Source organism: Oryx dammah, unplaced genomic scaffold (assembly GCF_014754425.2).
Source record: "Oryx dammah isolate SB20612 unplaced genomic scaffold, SCBI_Odam_1.1 HiC_scaffold_26, whole genome shotgun sequence".
In the NCBI taxonomy this organism is placed as follows: Eukaryota; Metazoa; Chordata; class Mammalia; order Artiodactyla; family Bovidae; genus Oryx; species Oryx dammah.
This window is the reverse complement of record NW_024070210.1, coordinates 31,255,397-31,272,950: the sequence shown is the minus strand read 5'-3', so window position 1 is coordinate 31,272,950 and position 17,554 is coordinate 31,255,397. Positions and strand designations below refer to the sequence as shown.

At 42.8% G+C, this 17,554-nt stretch overlaps 1 protein-coding gene across 3 annotated transcripts in view; it reads left to right on the top strand.

Annotated features, from left to right (window-relative positions):
• DAAM1 (dishevelled associated activator of morphogenesis 1) overlaps window positions 1–17,554 on the top strand; it is a 182,440-nt gene that overhangs the window by 142,345 nt on the left and 22,541 nt on the right. For 2 of the 3 annotated variants that reach the window (XM_040226339.1, XM_040226340.1), the window contains exons 16-18: window positions 5,045–5,074; window positions 6,136–6,242; window positions 13,500–13,584. In XM_040226339.1, the coding sequence (XP_040082273.1) occupies window positions 5,045–5,074; window positions 6,136–6,242; window positions 13,500–13,584 (222 nt within the window). The remainder of the gene's footprint in view (window positions 1–5,044; window positions 5,075–6,135; window positions 6,243–13,499; window positions 13,585–17,554) is intronic. The other variant, XM_040226341.1, reaches the window with a different exon arrangement.

Genomic DNA, 17,554 nt, shown 5'->3' with positions numbered 1-17,554 from the left:
CTGCATCTTGAACAGGAAGAGGCAGAGGCCAGGCGTCTGTGCAGGGGCTTTCCTCAGGCATTACCAGGAGGCCCTTACCTCCTGCGTGAATCACGCCCAGGGTGGAGCATCCTTAGACAAGCAGCAGACTTCCTAGTCTGCTGAGGCTTGGCCTGATTCCCAAGAAAGAGTGTCTCAGAACAGAACTGCCAAGCCCTGAGGGAGAATAGGGACTGAGGCTGGAGAGAAACAACATCTGAGGGTTTTCTTTTTCAAAATGGCCTTTGATGAAACTAAAATTGAGAAGGAAAAGTAGTATGTCTTTTAGCTAGAATATTTTCCCTTAAGTGAGGGAACACTTCCTTGTGGTACCCTTTATGCTATTTTAATAAAGTATAAAAATGCAGGCGGTTGCCTGCCATGACAGCATGACTCCAAAATAGGAGCTCTCAACCTGGCCTCCACAAAAGTATGAAGGCAAACTTGTGCAATGTCATACAGGCCAAATAAAGGACAATGAAGAAAAAGAAGATAGGACGTTGTCCAGCTGAAAGCAAGATACCTTTTCTTTTAAGGGCCAAACAAAGAATGTGTCGAGAGCTCTTGCATGGCAGTTACTTGCACAAGACTCACTGCAGAATGGTCACAACAGGCCTCTTCCGCTCTCTCACACACACACACACTCTCTCTCTGCTGTCCCAGGAAGGTTTATTCTGGGCTCTTTAGGACATTTTAGCCAGTTTCCAGTAGATTCAAAAAATCTTCTGACTTCATTGTGCATTCCATTGATTTCCTACTTCAGTTTCAGTCATTAATACTGGTCCATTCTGGTTGCCTAAGATGAAGGTTTGGGAACTTAGAGAAGTAAATAAAAGGAAGAGAAAACAGCATCTATTTCAAATGATGCTATTCAAGTCTGAGCTTGTGGATCACATTTACTGTGAAGGCAGGTGGTTGAAAGACCCAAGTTTACAAGACTCATAATTAACTGCCTTTCAGCAGAAGGTGCAGAAGGATGCTGCCAAAATGCTCTGGGACAAATATGTGGACAGCTCTCAAGAGCTCCAAGAGACAGGGTTGCAGAAAGCCTAGCAATTGGGTAATTGTTTCCTAGCAACCAATTGCTGTTTAAGTAATCAGTAGTCATGCCAGTCAGGCTAGACCAGAACATTTCAGTTGCAGTTAACACTAAGTCATAGACTGGTAAGTAGAATCATTTGTGACATTTCCAAGAGTGCTTCCCAGAGAAGATTTTCAGCACACTTGCTCAGCTGATTCAAGTTATATTTCTCCTCTTGGTATAAGAATACGAGATGGGAATTTTTAAACCATAAATGTGTTTCCCAAGTGAAGGTAATTTCAACCATTCCGTTGAATTTATTGAATGTTGAAAGACAGAAAATTGAAAGATGAAAGCAATCTAGTTAGGAGCACACGGGATAAAGGAAACAGGGTTTCTGTCATTATGTCCCCTAATCTTGTAACTAATGGCAGTGTCAAAAACCTATGCATTTTCATTTTAATCTCGGTGATGCTCTATATAATTGTTATCACACTGGAACTGCTCTTTTCTACTCCCAAATGAATACTGGGAACCTTTTTTTTTTTTTCTCTGTAATATCTTCTCTTTCTTCCTTCCAGAGTTATATAACCCTGACCAAGCTCTCAGGATTTCAGCCAGTTGTGTGACCAAGTAAATTTCTCAGAGAGGCAAAGAGTACATGAATACCATTGTCTGTGTGCATGTAACAGGAATACTACACAGAGTAAGATTTTGAAAAAAAATTTAAGCTTCAGTTTATTATAATTTAGGTGAACACTGACTAATGCCATTTAGGAGAGATTTTATATACATAAATGTACATACACACACGATATGCCCTGTTGACATGAGAAATATTGAGTCATTAAAAACTGAACAGATATTTATACTGTCTTTAACTCCAATTTTAAGAACAAGACCATTTCTATTCAGGATTTTTTTTTCTGGTGTGGATATCAAAGGTGTGCAGAACTGAATATGTAAGCTTATGTGCCACACGAAATGAAATTTAATAGCATGCAGTTATTTCCCTGCTCACATTCCAGAAGTTCATTTAAAAGTCAATGTCCTAAATCTCAGAACCTCTTTTCCTCACTGAAACTGTATTACACATGATTTTTAAGCCAGCCACAAAAGACTTATTTTAACACATAATGTAGCACGTGGCATATTTGCACTATTTCAGATACATTTGAACTATTTATCTTCGTTTTGTGGGAAATTTTCATCTTGAGATGCTATAAATTCATTCTCCCTATCTATGCAGTTGGTAGAGTGAAAATGAACTGAAGTTACTATGTCTAAAGGAAGACGTGTTTCTGTCACAACAAATGAGCAACTGCTGTCTCCATTCTTCTTCTTCACTCTGCCTGGGGACACCCCTTCTTCATAGTTCTGTTATCAGCACATAGTATTCCAAAGCCTTCTACTCTGACAGAGAACAAAAGATAACCACTCTCCTAGGCTTAGAATCTGACTCTCCCCCTAACATGTCTTATACAAGTTGTTGGGGTCATTCTTGGGGTCCCATTTGGAATATTCCGTGGTATCTTCTGATTTATGGATGGGCAAAGAAATTTCCTTTTTTATTCTTTTTACGTTTTTCATTATTCTGTATATCTAGTTTCTAACATTGAACAATTATATGGTTTAGGACATCGATTCAATAAGCTTGATCTTTAGCCATGGCACATGAAGGCAGAAGGTAAAAACTATAAATAGTGGTTTTTCTTAGTTCCACAGTAGAAGGTAGAAGTTCTATAGCTGGACAACATGGTAAGAGTTCATCAAATACAGGGTTTTATTTAAATATTAGTGCGTGCATTTCTCTGGAGAGGGTTCTCTAGCTTTTATCAGAATTACAAAGGGATCTCAACCTCAAAAAGATTAAGAACCATTCATGTAAAAGTTGTCCTTGTCTATAAAATGGTGAGTCATTATTACATGGTGAAACCCTATCTCTAGGAATTTATCAGCACTGGTTCCTGAAAATACAAGCTCCAATTTCCTATTTATTTTCCAAATCCTAATCCCTATACCAAAAATCATCTGGAAAAATCAGGCATCCTGTTAGGTGGAGCCAAAAGTAGACAGTCCTGTCATGTTTGGCCCAAACCAATTAGTGAATCATTTAGTTTCAAAGAGAATATCAACTTATCTGAAATAAGCCTGGAAACATAATTATTTTTAACATTTTCCAACTTTGTGATTTTATTTACAATGTGATGATTAAAGGACTCTTAAAAAGGGGGAATCTCAAGACCTCCAATTAGCCAAACTCTCCCATGGCATTCCTCATCCTCACCTTGCAAAAGATAAGATAAATTACTTCGCTATTAACTGTTATACTTAGTGCTGCTGCTGGTTATAAACAGGAGATGTTGACCAACTGTGCTTCAGCTCAGCTGAGAAGCAGAGCAATAGGCAAAGACATGGACTTGATCATTTGTCTTGAAAGGTAAAATAATTGTATGACAGCTTCCAAGTGTTGAGCTCATAAATATGTGACAGGTACTGTACAAAATACCGTATCTTCGTTATCACATTTAATCCTCACAATAGTAATCCAGTTGTTTACTTCATTGTACAGATAGTGAAACTGAGCCCCAAGTCACATCCCTAGCAAATGCTAGAGGCCTGGTTCTGTAGCCCACTACAGTAGAGGTCAGAGGTCTTAATTTCTTGACATTGGGAACTTGGGGAGAATGAGTTACAGAGGCCTTCATACAAGTTTCTTCTTTGAAGGCCAGACAGGGAGAGTGGTGTCTAAATCCAGCTTGCAGCTTGTCTTTTTAAGAATGAAAAGTAGGGTAAGATGACCTCATGGAGTTCACTACACTAGAGTTTTTTCTGCTCTTGAAAAGAGAAACTGCTTTTACAGGGAAAGAGTCCTGAGGAGTTTCAGGGTAAAAAACTTGACAGTTACAGCAGGGACAAAATAAAACTGTGACATCAGAGGAAAGAAAGGTTTCGTGTGGTTATCAATTTATTTTTTAAATGCCATTCCAGAAGAGTAATCCCTCCTTGTATGGGTGGAGCCAGGGGAGGATACGTGTTGTTTCCCATTCGAAGAACGATGTGAAACAGCTCATCTGTGTGAAACTGGCCTTGGCAGTGCTGCCGGGACCAATGAGGCCTTCAGGAATCTGCTGAGTAAATGCTGGTTGTGCAAGTAGTTGGCCTGAAAGCTGGGTGTATTTTGCACACCGAAACTTTATTCATGCCATCACGGCAAAAATATGCAAAGAAAGCTGTGACTTTCTCATAACATGTCAACTACCTCTTCCTCTTCTTCACTTCAAATCTTTTCTATGAACTATTTTAAACAAAGACTGTTGCCCTTGTCTCATGAACCACAGTCCTGAGGCAATGGGGACAGGACCACCAGTGACTCTGTAGCCCATGAATTACTTATTGTCTCCTAATTGGAAATTCTGTCTTTTTCCTCATACCTCCCAGAGCATGCACAGGCATTGTTTGGACTTTCAAGCTATACTGAGGGTTGGTTTTACTGACCTATGTTGTTGAACTTGTCTTTTTTCTTTTCTTCATTCTTCCTCATGACACAAGAAGACAGAAGATTATTCTATCCACTCGAAAAAAAAAATTTTGCTGGAAGTAGTTTCCTCAAGTTGATGGAATTGATCCATATTTTCTGCTTCAGTTGTCATGTTAAATACACGGAGCCCAGTGGTCCTTTCAAAGAGGATTTTTTTCCTTCCCCAACTTGAACTCTTTTGGGGGTGTTTTAAGTCCTTTCGTATCTGAATTTGATTTGCCACCATTGAAAATTGTGTGTAGCACCTGCTGTCTTCTCTCTTGAACCAGAATGCTTATTAGTACCCTGCTTGTCAGTGTATCTTCAGCCAGACTCTCATCTTCATCAACTCTCATTGCTGCTCCTGGGGCATAAATTACCTCTTACCTGGTGTCACTCATTTCCTTGACTTTCCTGTGTGTTGCTGTGATTTCTGAACTGCATGTATCTTATTTGCTTTTTCCATGCCTCTGCTATGGCTGTAGGATTTCTTTGTGAACAGTAACTCCAAGCAGGTAAGTGAGCTAAAACCCTCACCTTGCTTAATATAACTCCTTGGTTCGCTATAGGTCAAAATGTCTTGGTTTTCCTGGGTTTTTTTCTGATAGGGTAATGCAATGTCTAGTTAATTCCACATTGTGTTTCAACTCTTCACTGAATATTTAGAAATATGCCTGAAATCTCTGCACAGTATGAAATAGTTTGGTCACATGTTGCCTCTTAATATAGACTCCATATTGCCTTTGTTTCCTAAACTATTATCCAGTTCCAGAACTGTTTGGTTTCCTTACATTTTTTAAATGCCATGATCTATTTTTTAAATTGATCCTGACCTTTCATAAAATCAGACTCGCTGTATATCAAATCAGTCTGTTTTTATCTTGATGCTCTGTTTACTCAAAAGATATTGTATGTATAATTGCCTTATGCCTCTTCCGCCATAAATTATGGCCTTCCTTGCTCACAGCTTTCTGTAAAGCAGCAGAGTGTGCAAGTAGTGTTTTTTTGTTAATTGAAGTAAATTGAACTAATGCCTTGAACTGCGCACTCCCTGTTGTCCATCAGGCTCCAGGGTAATGAAAGGTACCATCTGGGCCTGGGAGCTTCCTATTGCACATGAAGACGTTTGGGAGGTTTTATTGTTCAGCTTTCTGAGTATTCGGGATGCAAATGGTTCTGGGGTGAATGGGCCCTGCAAATGGCTGGACCGGCAGTGGCACGCCTCAGCTGAGCTTGATTCATAGTGACAGTCCTTCTGTCTGCTCTCCACTGGGATTTGGGGGACAAAAGGAGGGTAGCGCTCATTGATAATTTATGCATCTTCAACTTAGAAGTACTTTGTTCTTCCAAATAATGCTTTTTCAAATGTGGGTGGTCAGCTTGTCTTGTTATTTTCCTTTGTCAACTAGATTTTAGCCTTTGTTTCAGTCCCACCACCCCCCTTCATTCCCCTCACCATCTCAGCTGTGCGTGTGTGCGAGTGTACGTGTAAACAGCAAATATAAAGGAAAACTGTGTGTCTGAAGTCGGAATGTCCCTGTTTGACTTTGATGGATTTCTTTCCTGCTCTTTATAGAAAGAAGCAGATGCCATTGATGACACCCTGGGCTCCAAACTTAAAGTCAGAGAGCTTTCGGTGATCGATGGTCGGAGAGCTCAGAATTGCAACATCCTTCTCTCGAGGTATTGTTGATGTTGTCTCAACATTTCTGGTAGGACCAGCTTTTCTATCATGTGGCCCCAAACCACGTGGTTGGACTCGTTCTTTTAGCTGGACTCTACTGAGGGTCAGCTCTCCGAGTTTCTTCTGTCCAAGGTGAAGAGGGCTCTTAGTGTTTACTTTCCCTCATGGGATATGTCAGAGCTGGGGCCTACTTTCTTGGGGTTTAATTTCCACAGACTCCTAAAGTTTAAAAAGCAGACCATCTCAAATCAATGTTTTGCTTGGTTATTCCAGTGAGCCTGTAAAATGGACTTTACTGTTGTTTATACTTCTTGGCTTTAGAGTTATTAATACTTTGGCCATTGAAGTAACACTGTCACAGACTCAGCACCCACCATGAAGCCTCTTTGTTTCATTTTGCTTAAGTCACCCTTTTATACTTCAGATTATATTATTTCATGTTCTTTGTGAACATTTTTATGACTTAAAGTATGTCAATAAACCTCAGTAAAATGCTAATTTATCCAGTTCAGCCCTGTTCAAAAGTATTTTTCATAATTGATGAACCATCATGGTCCTAGAGCTTGAAAAAAAGAAATGTGGGAACCTGGAATCCGACTATAAATAGCTTCAGGGAATGTGTCAGCTGGTCTTGGGCATTTCAAGTAGCTTTTCTGAATCTTTTCTCTAAAAAGGACTTTCACATTAGACAGAGATACCTAATATTGATGAGGCGAAGGAAAATGTAAAGAACCCTGAAGTTTGGGGCATTCTGTACAATCTAAGTCACATTGGTTACACTCTGGAAAGAATGTTGAATCTGTATCAAGGCTGGTGCAAGGTGACTTCTCTTTCAGGAAGAGTGAAGATGGAAAGTAGTAGCTCTTACTTTTCACATAGTCTTAGAGTAAATTTAACACAAAGCACTGCTGCTTGGTTTGCAGCATAGAAGCTTGATTGATAGCCAGTTGTATATTACTTTAGGGAGAAAATGTTTCTTTTAGAGAAAGAGAAATTGAAGCTTGGTAGATGTATATTACTTTCGGAGAAGGCAATGGCACCCCACTCCAGTACTCTTGCCTGGAAAATCCCATGGACGGAGGAGCCTGGTGAGCTGCAGTCCATGGGTTCGCAAAGAGTCGGACACGACTGAGCGACTTCACTTTCACTTTTCGCTTTCATGCATTGGAGAAGGAAATGGCAACCCACTCCAGTGTTCTTGCCTGGAGAATCCCAGGGATTGGGGAGCCTGATGAGCTGCCGTCTCTGGGGTCGCAGAGTCGGACACGACTGACGCGACTTAGCAGCAACAGTAGCAGCAAGACCCCCCTGAGTTTTAATACAACTAGTAAGGTAATGTGAAACATCCTATTAGCTCTTACTTTTCTGCCTCTGGCTGGAAGCTGTGTAAATGGCCAGGCCCTGTGTTTATCCCCACCTGTGTTCAGGAAGACATTACTGAAGATAGTTTTGAAGGTCTACATACTTTTTTTCTATAGACTGTACAGTTTGTTTTGTTACAACTTCTTTTTACAAGTAACATTTTTACTTAATAGTAAAATTAAATGAAAATTTAGAGTTTTTTTTTTAAACCCTAGAACTTCCCCCTCTATTTTGTGCTTTTGCAGTATAGAAGAGCCCTTTAAAAACAACTTGGCAAAGAGAGCCATCACTCTGAATTTTTATAGTATTTAAGAGCTCTAACTGTGACTCAGTTCCTCGTAGACAGATCATTCTCAGTACAAGATGCCACCGAGGGTAATTACACTAGTTATAGATAAGGTTACAACTCTTTCTGGCAAATTTCCCATCCCATTATTGGAGGGATTGTTTCATATTTGTCGTATAGCATTCCCTTGTTACATCAAAAATGTCAAAGGCTAAGGTGACTTAGAATGTGAATATGCCTAAACTCTCTAGTAGACTATTCTAAGAACTTATCTTGTGTCTATTAAATTATCTGTTAATATCCAATTTAATGAATAAATATTACAATGAGCACATAACATTGAAAATGTGTTGTGTGTGACAAGCTGATTGTGAGACCAATTTAACCTTATGGTAATTGGGCCTTATTGATCAGGGTCTAAAACCTTCTATGCCACAGAGGAGTCAGGACCACATGCTTTTCTGCTCAATGCTCAGTAGTTTTACTCCCTCTTCAGGAAAGCACAGGACAGCTAAAGGTAAAAGAAATAAAGCAGAACTAATTTGTTTTTTATTTAGTTGTTTAACCACTCAGCAATTTACCTAGCTTTCACTCTTCCTTTTCATCGGTGATGCATGACTACACACAAAAGGAACAAGGGGCTTCAAGGATGGGAAAGATGCATTTGATACTTTGATGCTTTTTGTCTTAGAGTTGTCACTTTGGAGTGTTTAATTGCCTGGCACTGTGCTGGATGCCGTAGGATGTCCCAAGACTGAGGATTGCACTGTTGCCTTTGGCAGTACATGGATAATTGGAGAAGAAAAATGCCACAGGCAAGATGACTTGTGAACAATGCAGGCCTTAGACTGGTCTGGCAGGAAGGAGATGGGGAGCCCAGCCAAGGGAGAAAGGGGACAGCAGCAGGGTTTTCCTGAGAAAGTGGGCCTTGGGTTGGGGGGCGGGTGGGAGGCAGTTCCAAGGGTACACAGGAGCAAAGGCAGTGGGGCGGAGCGGGTGGGGGGCGGGGAGGTGGCGCGCATTCAAGCAGAGCTGTAGAGAGAGCTCTGTGGTTGCAGTCTCTCACTTGGATTAAACTAGGTCAGGCAGGAGCATCTGAGATCCAGGTCTGGTGCTTTTGTAACAACCTGAGTCCACCCAGAGTCAGTCTATAGAATGGAGGTAATGAAAGTAGTAGGTTTGTAAAAATGAGAACCCAGCATGCGAGAAGCACTAACAGAGTGCCTGCACGTGGCAGCTCCTCAGTCACTGGCCCGATTGTATTCCCAGGGGATCCAGAGCCTTTTGCTCCAGAGAAGAGCACTGTCTCAGTAAGGTTTTGAGTTTGATCTCATGAGTTTGCAGGATAGGTTGGAAGGGGTCAAGAGCCGAAGGCACAGGCTGCCATCAGACAGGAAGCTCTTTTTGTTGCTCAGCTAAGACCTGATGAGGGACGGACTGGAGAGAAAAACTGTCACTAGCACTTGGAGACTGACTTTTGCCTGGGGACGAGTAGGAGTGTTTCCAAGCTTTTGTCAAGATCTCTTCCACACGTACTGCCTTTCTTCTTTTCTGCTTATTGCATTCCCAAAGTCTGGCGACCCTCTCTCTGTGTCTTTTCTTGCTGACTGGGAATTTAATTTCCAGCAATGCAGTCATTATACCAGATTCCACCACAGCGAAAGCCCATGGCATATTCTGTGGGCAGTATTGTAATGTGCACATGTCTGCAGTATTTGGTTATCTTTAAAAACTCTTCCTTACCCACACACTGCACAAGTTCATGGACCATTTGGCCAGGCATAGGTTCCATGGCCTCAGCTGGAGCCAAAAAGGTCAACTGGAAGGAAAGCACACCTCATCTCAGGGTCCAAGCAGGGGAGAAAGTGCATGTGCTCTTACCATGAGAGGCCAGGGTCTCTCATCACCCAGAAAGAGGCTGTCTGGAAGGTGGGGTGCTTCAGGCCACCGCAGATCCCACCTGTCATAAACCTGAGAAGTGAGTGGAATGGACGTGGTATGCCGGAGAACTGTTCCTCAGGCCCCTGGCAGAGTCAGCCAACTTCTCTGCTGTGTGTGTATAGCTGACATGTGGCAACTTACAATTCCCTCGCCTTTATTCCCTAAACATACCTCTCCTCTCCTTTCAAAAAGAAAAACAAAAAAATAAGAATCTCTGAAGCCGGCTTATATTGCAAAATGAACCCACCTAAAATACACTTTTATGAAGTGTTCTGCCATTCTTTTTTTTTTTTTTCCAGATGCTCATGTAACATGACAGCTAGGGTGTAGTAAACCACAAAAAGCTACTTTAAAGTGGAGGGATTTGGCTTAAATCCACTGAAACAGAGCTCAGACTGATCTCGCCACCCATCCTTAACTTAGTTTAATTGCACCTGGATGTTCCAGGTCTCCTGGCGAATTTTTGAAATACTTGAGTGGAGCAAGGTGGAGTTAAATACCAGTTTTAAATGGCCAGTTTGTTTCCTGCCTTGCATAGCAAGTTGAAGTGAGTGTCTCACAAGTTGCCACCCTCCTGCATGCCAGAACACTGCCAAGCTCTCAAAGCCATTAAAAGTTTAGGATTGGTAGGGTCCTTCAATTACAGAGATTAGTGGCTCATTCGGTGGATGATAGACGATACTAAGAACTCTTTGGCAACCTAGAGAAGCCTCCCAGAGGGCCCCGGACCCCTCTCCTCTTTCCCCAAAGGTACAGCTGCTTTGTCAGCTCCCACAGGCCACGTGCAAGGCAGGATGTTGACAGGCAGATTTTCTTAAGTACTAGCCATTAAAGTCTCAAGTCTCTTTGTGGGCCACATTAAGAGAAACCAAAATTGTTATGAATTAGCGCCAGTGTTTAGTCCAGACAGCCTCAGGGGGTTGAAAAGCATAAATACATACAATTTCAAAAGCAAGAAGTTCTGCCCTCCATGCGGGGAGCTAATGAAATGCAAATCTGATACGTGAAGTATTGTTCTCACTTTGATGTTCAACTCCTTTTCTCTTACATGGAAAACAGAAGGACTCAGCAGAAAGACACCATAAAGTGGTTCTCCCAGTTGGTGTGAAAAGGACACAGAACTAATCTTTTTTTAAATAAGTGGAGCTTTTCTCATAATTTTAGATGTTTCCACAGCCCGCTGGTTTTCATTCATGGCAGTTTCAACCTTACCTCATCCCGCTTCTTTGGCCTTGCTGGCTACACCATGGTCTTTGCCGTCACTTGACTCAAGAGTCTTTAGTGTCCTGAAATCTAGGGCTACCCAGGGCCCATGCGATGGAGATCTTGAGCCAGGATAGAGTTTTCCCCTGTTGTATGTTTCACCCATGCCAAATTAACTTATTTGTGCCATTTAAGTTGGATGGTTTTACATCATGATGTTCTAGTGACCGTGTTCATGGCAAATGATTGTCTCCAGACTAAATCAACTTGGAGAAATCTGTCTGGTCCAGAGTCTCTGTCCATAGCCCAGGAGTTACGATGGTGCTACAACTTGGACTAGGGAAGAGAACAGGTCTCATTCTAGAACATGAACAAGTCGGCGTGTTGCCTAGGTGCTCTAATTGGGTTTGAAAGCACGAAATAGAATAGTATTTATACAATAGGATTCCTCAATCTGTTCCTTCCTATTGGCCTTTAGTGATACATGAAACAACATGCAGTATCAATGGCAGGATGGATCTGTAACAAGATCATGTCAAAATCTAGAGAAAAGGACAGACAAGAAATGTCCAGAACGCGCTGTGTCTTGCCCAGGTCCTTTCCTCCTCGTGGGCTCTGTGGCCACCCGTGCACTCATCCAGCCATCTTGGGAGAGCATAGGTAGCCTTTGTGTGGAGTGTTTCTGCCTGTCATCTGACTCTCCCAAACATTTGTTTCAGTTGCTCAATCATGTCCAACTCTTTGCCACCCCATGGACTGCAACAAGCCAGGCTTCCCTGTCCTTCACCTTCTCCTGGAGTTTGCTCAAACTTGTGTCCATTGAGTCAATGATGCCATCCAAACATCTCAAACATAAGCACCTTTAAAATAAGCACCGTGACTTCTTTTGTAATACTCCTGGGCCTAATGGGTGCTATAGACAGAGAGGAAAACTCTAGGGAAATAATGGCTCTGAGAGCACTTTGGGAAGTTTCATGATAAGCCTACTTATTGTTCAAATAGCTGCACTTGAATAATAATGTTATATAAGTATTGCTGCCTTTTTTTTTCCTGGGTGGAAAAATCTGCCTTGCAGAATATACATAGTTCATTGTGCCCTTTCTGTAGTGAGACACTGCTAACCATTTTGCATGTGCTATTTCACTTTACACACACAAAAATATCCTTAAAAAAAAAAAAAATATATATATATATATATATATATGTAGTTGTTATTATCTCTGTTGTTTAGATGAAGCAACTGGGGCTAAAGAAAAAAAATTTTCCAAGGTCACACTGGCCAGGAAGTGTCAGAGCCAAGACATGATTACAACCTATCTGATGCCAGAGCCCCTTCCTTCAAATGTTACACATGAAAGCTATATGCCTTGCTCTATATTGGTGTGTTTATGTCTTTATCCTCTGTCCTAAATGTGATTCTTCTTAAAGATCATAAACAAGAATGAATCAAATAATGTTAATATGAAACCTTAGTGGTAGCTTATAAGGGAAGTAAGAATTTTTAAACAAGTCTGGGTCTGATGCTTATAAGCAGGACAAAAGAATGACCCTATTGTATCAGCTAATAATCTGATTAAGATTTTTTGCCCCAGTTAAGACTTTTGGTTATATCTAATAAAAACATATTTTTACAAGCATGTTTTAATTTCATCTTTTTTCACGTTCAACACTTAGTTGTCCTGCCGTAATCAACACATAAATCCTTCATATAAATCAGTAAATGATAGGAATTAATGGTAGACAGGAAAACAGAAATCGGATTTGAGTTTTTGCTTAAATCCTTCCCTATGAGATATGAACTAGATAAGCAATATTTGTTAAAAGAATTTGGGATTAGCAATCAACAGTGTTGGGTTTGTGTTAGATACTGTGCCTTTGTATGCGTTTGACCTTGGGCAAATCACTCAGCCATTATGAGCCTCTGTTTCTCCCTCTGTTAAAAAAAAATCTTCACAGTTATTTTGAATCCAAAATGAACTAACACATATGAACACGCCTCTGTGTTATTTTGTATATCAACTATTTTTTTTAACAATAACATTCTCAACATGCATTTTTAATTTGAGAGCAAACCTTAAACACTCCTGACACATAATCAAGTTAAAAAGTTAATTTTCCTCTTTGACCTGCAATTCGTAAATATTATGTATTAAGTAGTTGTGTGTGGGTGTTTTCCCTACTTCTCATCTTCCAATCCCTTGCTTAAGGAAGCTAAATGGTAGAATATAACAGCTTTGTTCTTGGTGTCAGCAGAGCATTACAAAGCCAAGAAAGAATGTTAAAGCCGTTTCAAAATACTATTTTTTGGTGCAACACGGTCAGGAAATAAGCTTTCACTGAGAGATTTTGAGAAAAATGGTACCTGAAGGTTGGCAACTGGCATAGCAAAATGAGTTATCTGGTATTAAATTGTTAACAATATCAGCTTGAGTAGTCACAACAAATTAAAACATTCTTTCTCCAGGTTGAAATTATCTAATGATGAAATCAAACGAGCAATTCTAACCATGGATGAGCAGGAGGATCTGCCCAAGGACATGTTGGAACAGGTGAGCTGCCGGGTAACACTGAGAGCACAGGTTATGCCAGACTCAGCAGGGAGGGATACCAAGGAGACCTGGTTGTTGTTAGTACACAATTTCCTCACCTCTCAGTGGAGGAGGTTAGGCCAGGGTTCCACGTGGCTCTGTTAGGAGGCTCTAGGACTTGCTCCTCCCCTTGCTCCTCAAAATGATGGGTGAGAATTACGGTCCTGAGCGTTAAATGCCTAGGACCCTCGATGCCAGAGTCTGTCGCTCACGCTGCTGCCATCAAGTTGTTACTCAGCAGGTCACATAAATCTACTAGCTTTAGTAGGAAGTGTCTGTTGCACCGGAATACTGAGAATCTCAGCACTGTGAGATCACGGCCTGCACTGCAGAAACTGAATCACTGCTTAACCCCTGACACATTTGTGTCTTGGTCTTGGCTCACCATTCCCACAACCACAAAAGCCACGGTCAACCCCCAGGTGCTGTCATCGGCACTCGTATGTGTCATAAGGCAGGGTGTGCACTTCTTGGGGCTGGGTCCTGTCTTTGTAAATTGTATCGGACTCTTCTTGTGTTGTAAATGGCAATAAATTCAAATGCCAGGGCTAGCAAGTGTAGGGTAGACTTAAACACAGTCAGTAATCATCCTTGTCCATGAGATCTGGAGATAATTTGTAATTTTTTATGGCCAAGCAACAAGTCAGATGTGGTGCCCTAGCCTCTCTTCATGCAGTATTTCCATAACACATTCTCTGCAGCCTCTCCAGCCGTGTTGTGTGTTGTCAGCAGCTTGGTTCATTCATCTTCCAAATGATACTGTTGGTAATATTGTGCTGGTAGATAACCCCAGGGATTGTTACCTATCTCTTGGTCTGCGCCTAAATTTTCCTGTGCTTTGTGGGAATGTCTCTGTGTGATCTAATCCTGTTCTGTCTCCTTGTCTCCTTGTCCTGCCACAGAATCACGTTTTGAGAGGGTTTGGTCACAAGGCCCCACCTGTTTCTTAGAGCCAGGTCCACCTGAGGTCATGGGTGGACACAAGTGATCACGATTCCAGGCTGAGCCTGAGGTGTCACCTTAGCTCCCAGGAGCAAGGGAAAAGGCTGTTTTGCTCTGCTAACAGGGATCCCATGGTGGTGGGCTGCTTCAGCTGGAGCGCCTGTTTGCATGTGTCTCCTGTCCTGTTTTCACTGATTTCCCCCAAGGCCTCAGCCACGAGGTGGGAGGAGTGACGTGTGCGGCGTCACCACACCTCTGTGGGCCCGCCCCTCCCTGAAACCTCTGCAGCTGCAGTCATCTGGGGTGAAAACCCTCACACTCAGCAGTGGAAAAACTTTTTCTGCTGTCCTTTTAAGGTTTGATTTAGTTCCCAAAATAGTTAATGACTATGTTTCCAAGTCTGTTAGGGTGCTCTGTGCATAAATAGTTTCAAACTATTCCTAAACTGAAAATTCCTTTTTCAAGCATTTTGCAGCTCCTCTCCTCACTCTCCTCTCCCTCTCAGAATACTCAAAACAGAGCCTCTGCCCCTGAGAATGGAGCTCCACTGCCCTCTGTCCCTCCCCGGCCCCCAGGTGACCCTGCTTTGCAAATGCTGGCACCAGAAACTGCTTCACCCAGCGTGAAGAACTAGGCAGAAGGCACTTTGGTCGTTAGGTCTTCAGCCTCTGTCGACAAGGTTGTATGTTTAATATTCCACCAGATCTGTTTACTGTGAAATTGCATCCAGCAAAATTCCTCCTTGAGGGAAAGGATTTCTAAAGCTTGCCAAAAGAGCTTGTAGTGCAAATAGAATGTACTTCAGATAAATACAAGGGGAAAAAGAAGTCTACTGAAGCAGACTCTGGCCAAGTGGGATACTTCTGACCCGGCTCTCCTGAGAGCTCTGAGTGTCGTGCTCTCTGCTCATCTCCCAGGCTCTTTCTTTTCCTGCTTACTCTAACCCTCCTTCCTGTGCCTGAACACAGCATCCTTTACAACTCAATATGGTCTGCATCTGAGCCAAGTTCATCCCCTCCTCTCCTGCTGCTTTTAGCCGCTGAGATCAGATCTCAGATGAGGTCACTGCTCTTTCTTGGGATGCACACCTTTCGCCTCATCACCAGATGTTTGACTGACTCTTCATTCTTTTCAAAACTGTCCATACACCATCTGTTCTCAACTCTCCCTTGAGAAGGCCCAGGCCTTTAGTCTCAGCCTTTCACTGTTGCCCTTGTGAATAACAAGAGAGAGAGAGAATGCTTGTGTTATCCTGAACAGGGGTGTGTGGACTCGGCAGGCAGGTATGGGGGATCCCTGATAGTAGAACTGAATTCCAAAAGGTAAAAATTCAAACTCAGGGGAAAAAGCAAGCCTTGTGCTCCCCTTTGCTCCTTCCTTCCTTTGCCCTACCCCCTTCCCTCCTGCATGGAGGAAGCACAAGAAGACATGTGTCCCATCCGGTGTCACCACTGGAACAAGGGAACACCCATGCCTAGATGCTATAAGGCCGCCAAACCTATGGACTCCCTGGCGTCTGCTTCCACCTCTCCTCCCTCCACCCTGTGAGGGGAGAGGGGACCCCTGGCCTCTGCTCTGGCCCATCCTTTCCTTCCAATCAGAGGACCCTGCCCCTCTCCTCGAGGTCTTCCACCTCGCCCTCTCAACATGTAAGTTGTTCAAGTCCCAGCCCTTCACATGCACAGACCTCTTAAGACTGCCCATCCCCATTTGCTACTGTGCTCTCTCTCTTTCAACACAGTCAGTTCTTGAAAGCCTGTTCACTTTTCCTCACCTCCCTAAAGCTGTTCTCACTGAGGATTTGTACTTCCTTGTTGCCAGAGCCAGGGGACACTTTGCAGTCCTTATCTTCCTTGATGTACTGGTGGGTGTCATAGCGATGGCCGCTTGGCCCATGTGAAACGCCTTGTTCATTGGCCCTGTAACTCCACATGGGTCCCTCCACTGCCTCTTGTGAAGGTCACTCTTCTCGTCCTCATCCCATCAATGCCGGCTTCTCTCAAGGCCTGCTTTTCTTCACTTGATGGAACCCCTGGTTACCTTACTCACATCCGTGCATGTTGTAACCCACACCAGAGCTTTGTCTTCCAGATTTCTTTGGAATTTCAGACCATCTATCCACCTGCCTACTGAAAATCATGGGCTTCCCAGATGGCTCAGTGGTAAAGAATCCTCTTGCCAATGCAGGAGGTGCAGGTTCAATCCTGGTGTCTGGAAGGTGCCCTGGAGAAGGAAATGGCAACCCAGTCCAGTATTCTTGCCTGGAAAATCCCGTGGACAAAGGAGCCTGGTGGGCTACAATCCATGGGATTGCGAAGAGTCAGGCACGACGTAGCGACTGAGCGTACACAACTAGAAATCATTGCTTTGTTGTCTTGTCAGTATTTCAAACACTAAATTCATCTTCTCCTCACCCACCCTCCTCCAACCTTCTCCCTGTTCCACTCTATGTCTCTCCTTGCCTGGATCGCATCCTTTTCACCCTCGTTTACCACAGTCAACAAGTCAGGCCAGTTCAAACCCCACCCCCCACCCCCAATAGCTCTAGAACCTGTCCACCACCCATTCCAGGACACCACTAGATTATTGCATCAACAGTCTAATAACAAGCCCCAGTACTTCTGGATCCTTTCTGATTCTCTCCATTTGGCAGGCAGAGTGATCTTTCTCAAGTGCAAACTCATTCCCCTACTTAAGATTTTATGTTACATTCCATGCCTTCAAAATAAAGACTGAATTTCCTATGAAGCCCTTGCTGCCCCCCTGCACTCCCCCACCTTCCCCCCCCCCGCCCTCCCCCACCTTTCCCCTCCCCCACTGCCATGACAGCTGCTCTTCCTCCTTTATAAACGCTACGCTGCCCATTCCAGACCTCAGCCCATTCCAGACCCCAGATAAGCACTCTGCCGGGAATATATTTCCAAACTCACATCATTCATCTTCTTCCCTGTAGTTCCACTTCTCTTTCTCTGCTGGCGGTACCCAGACT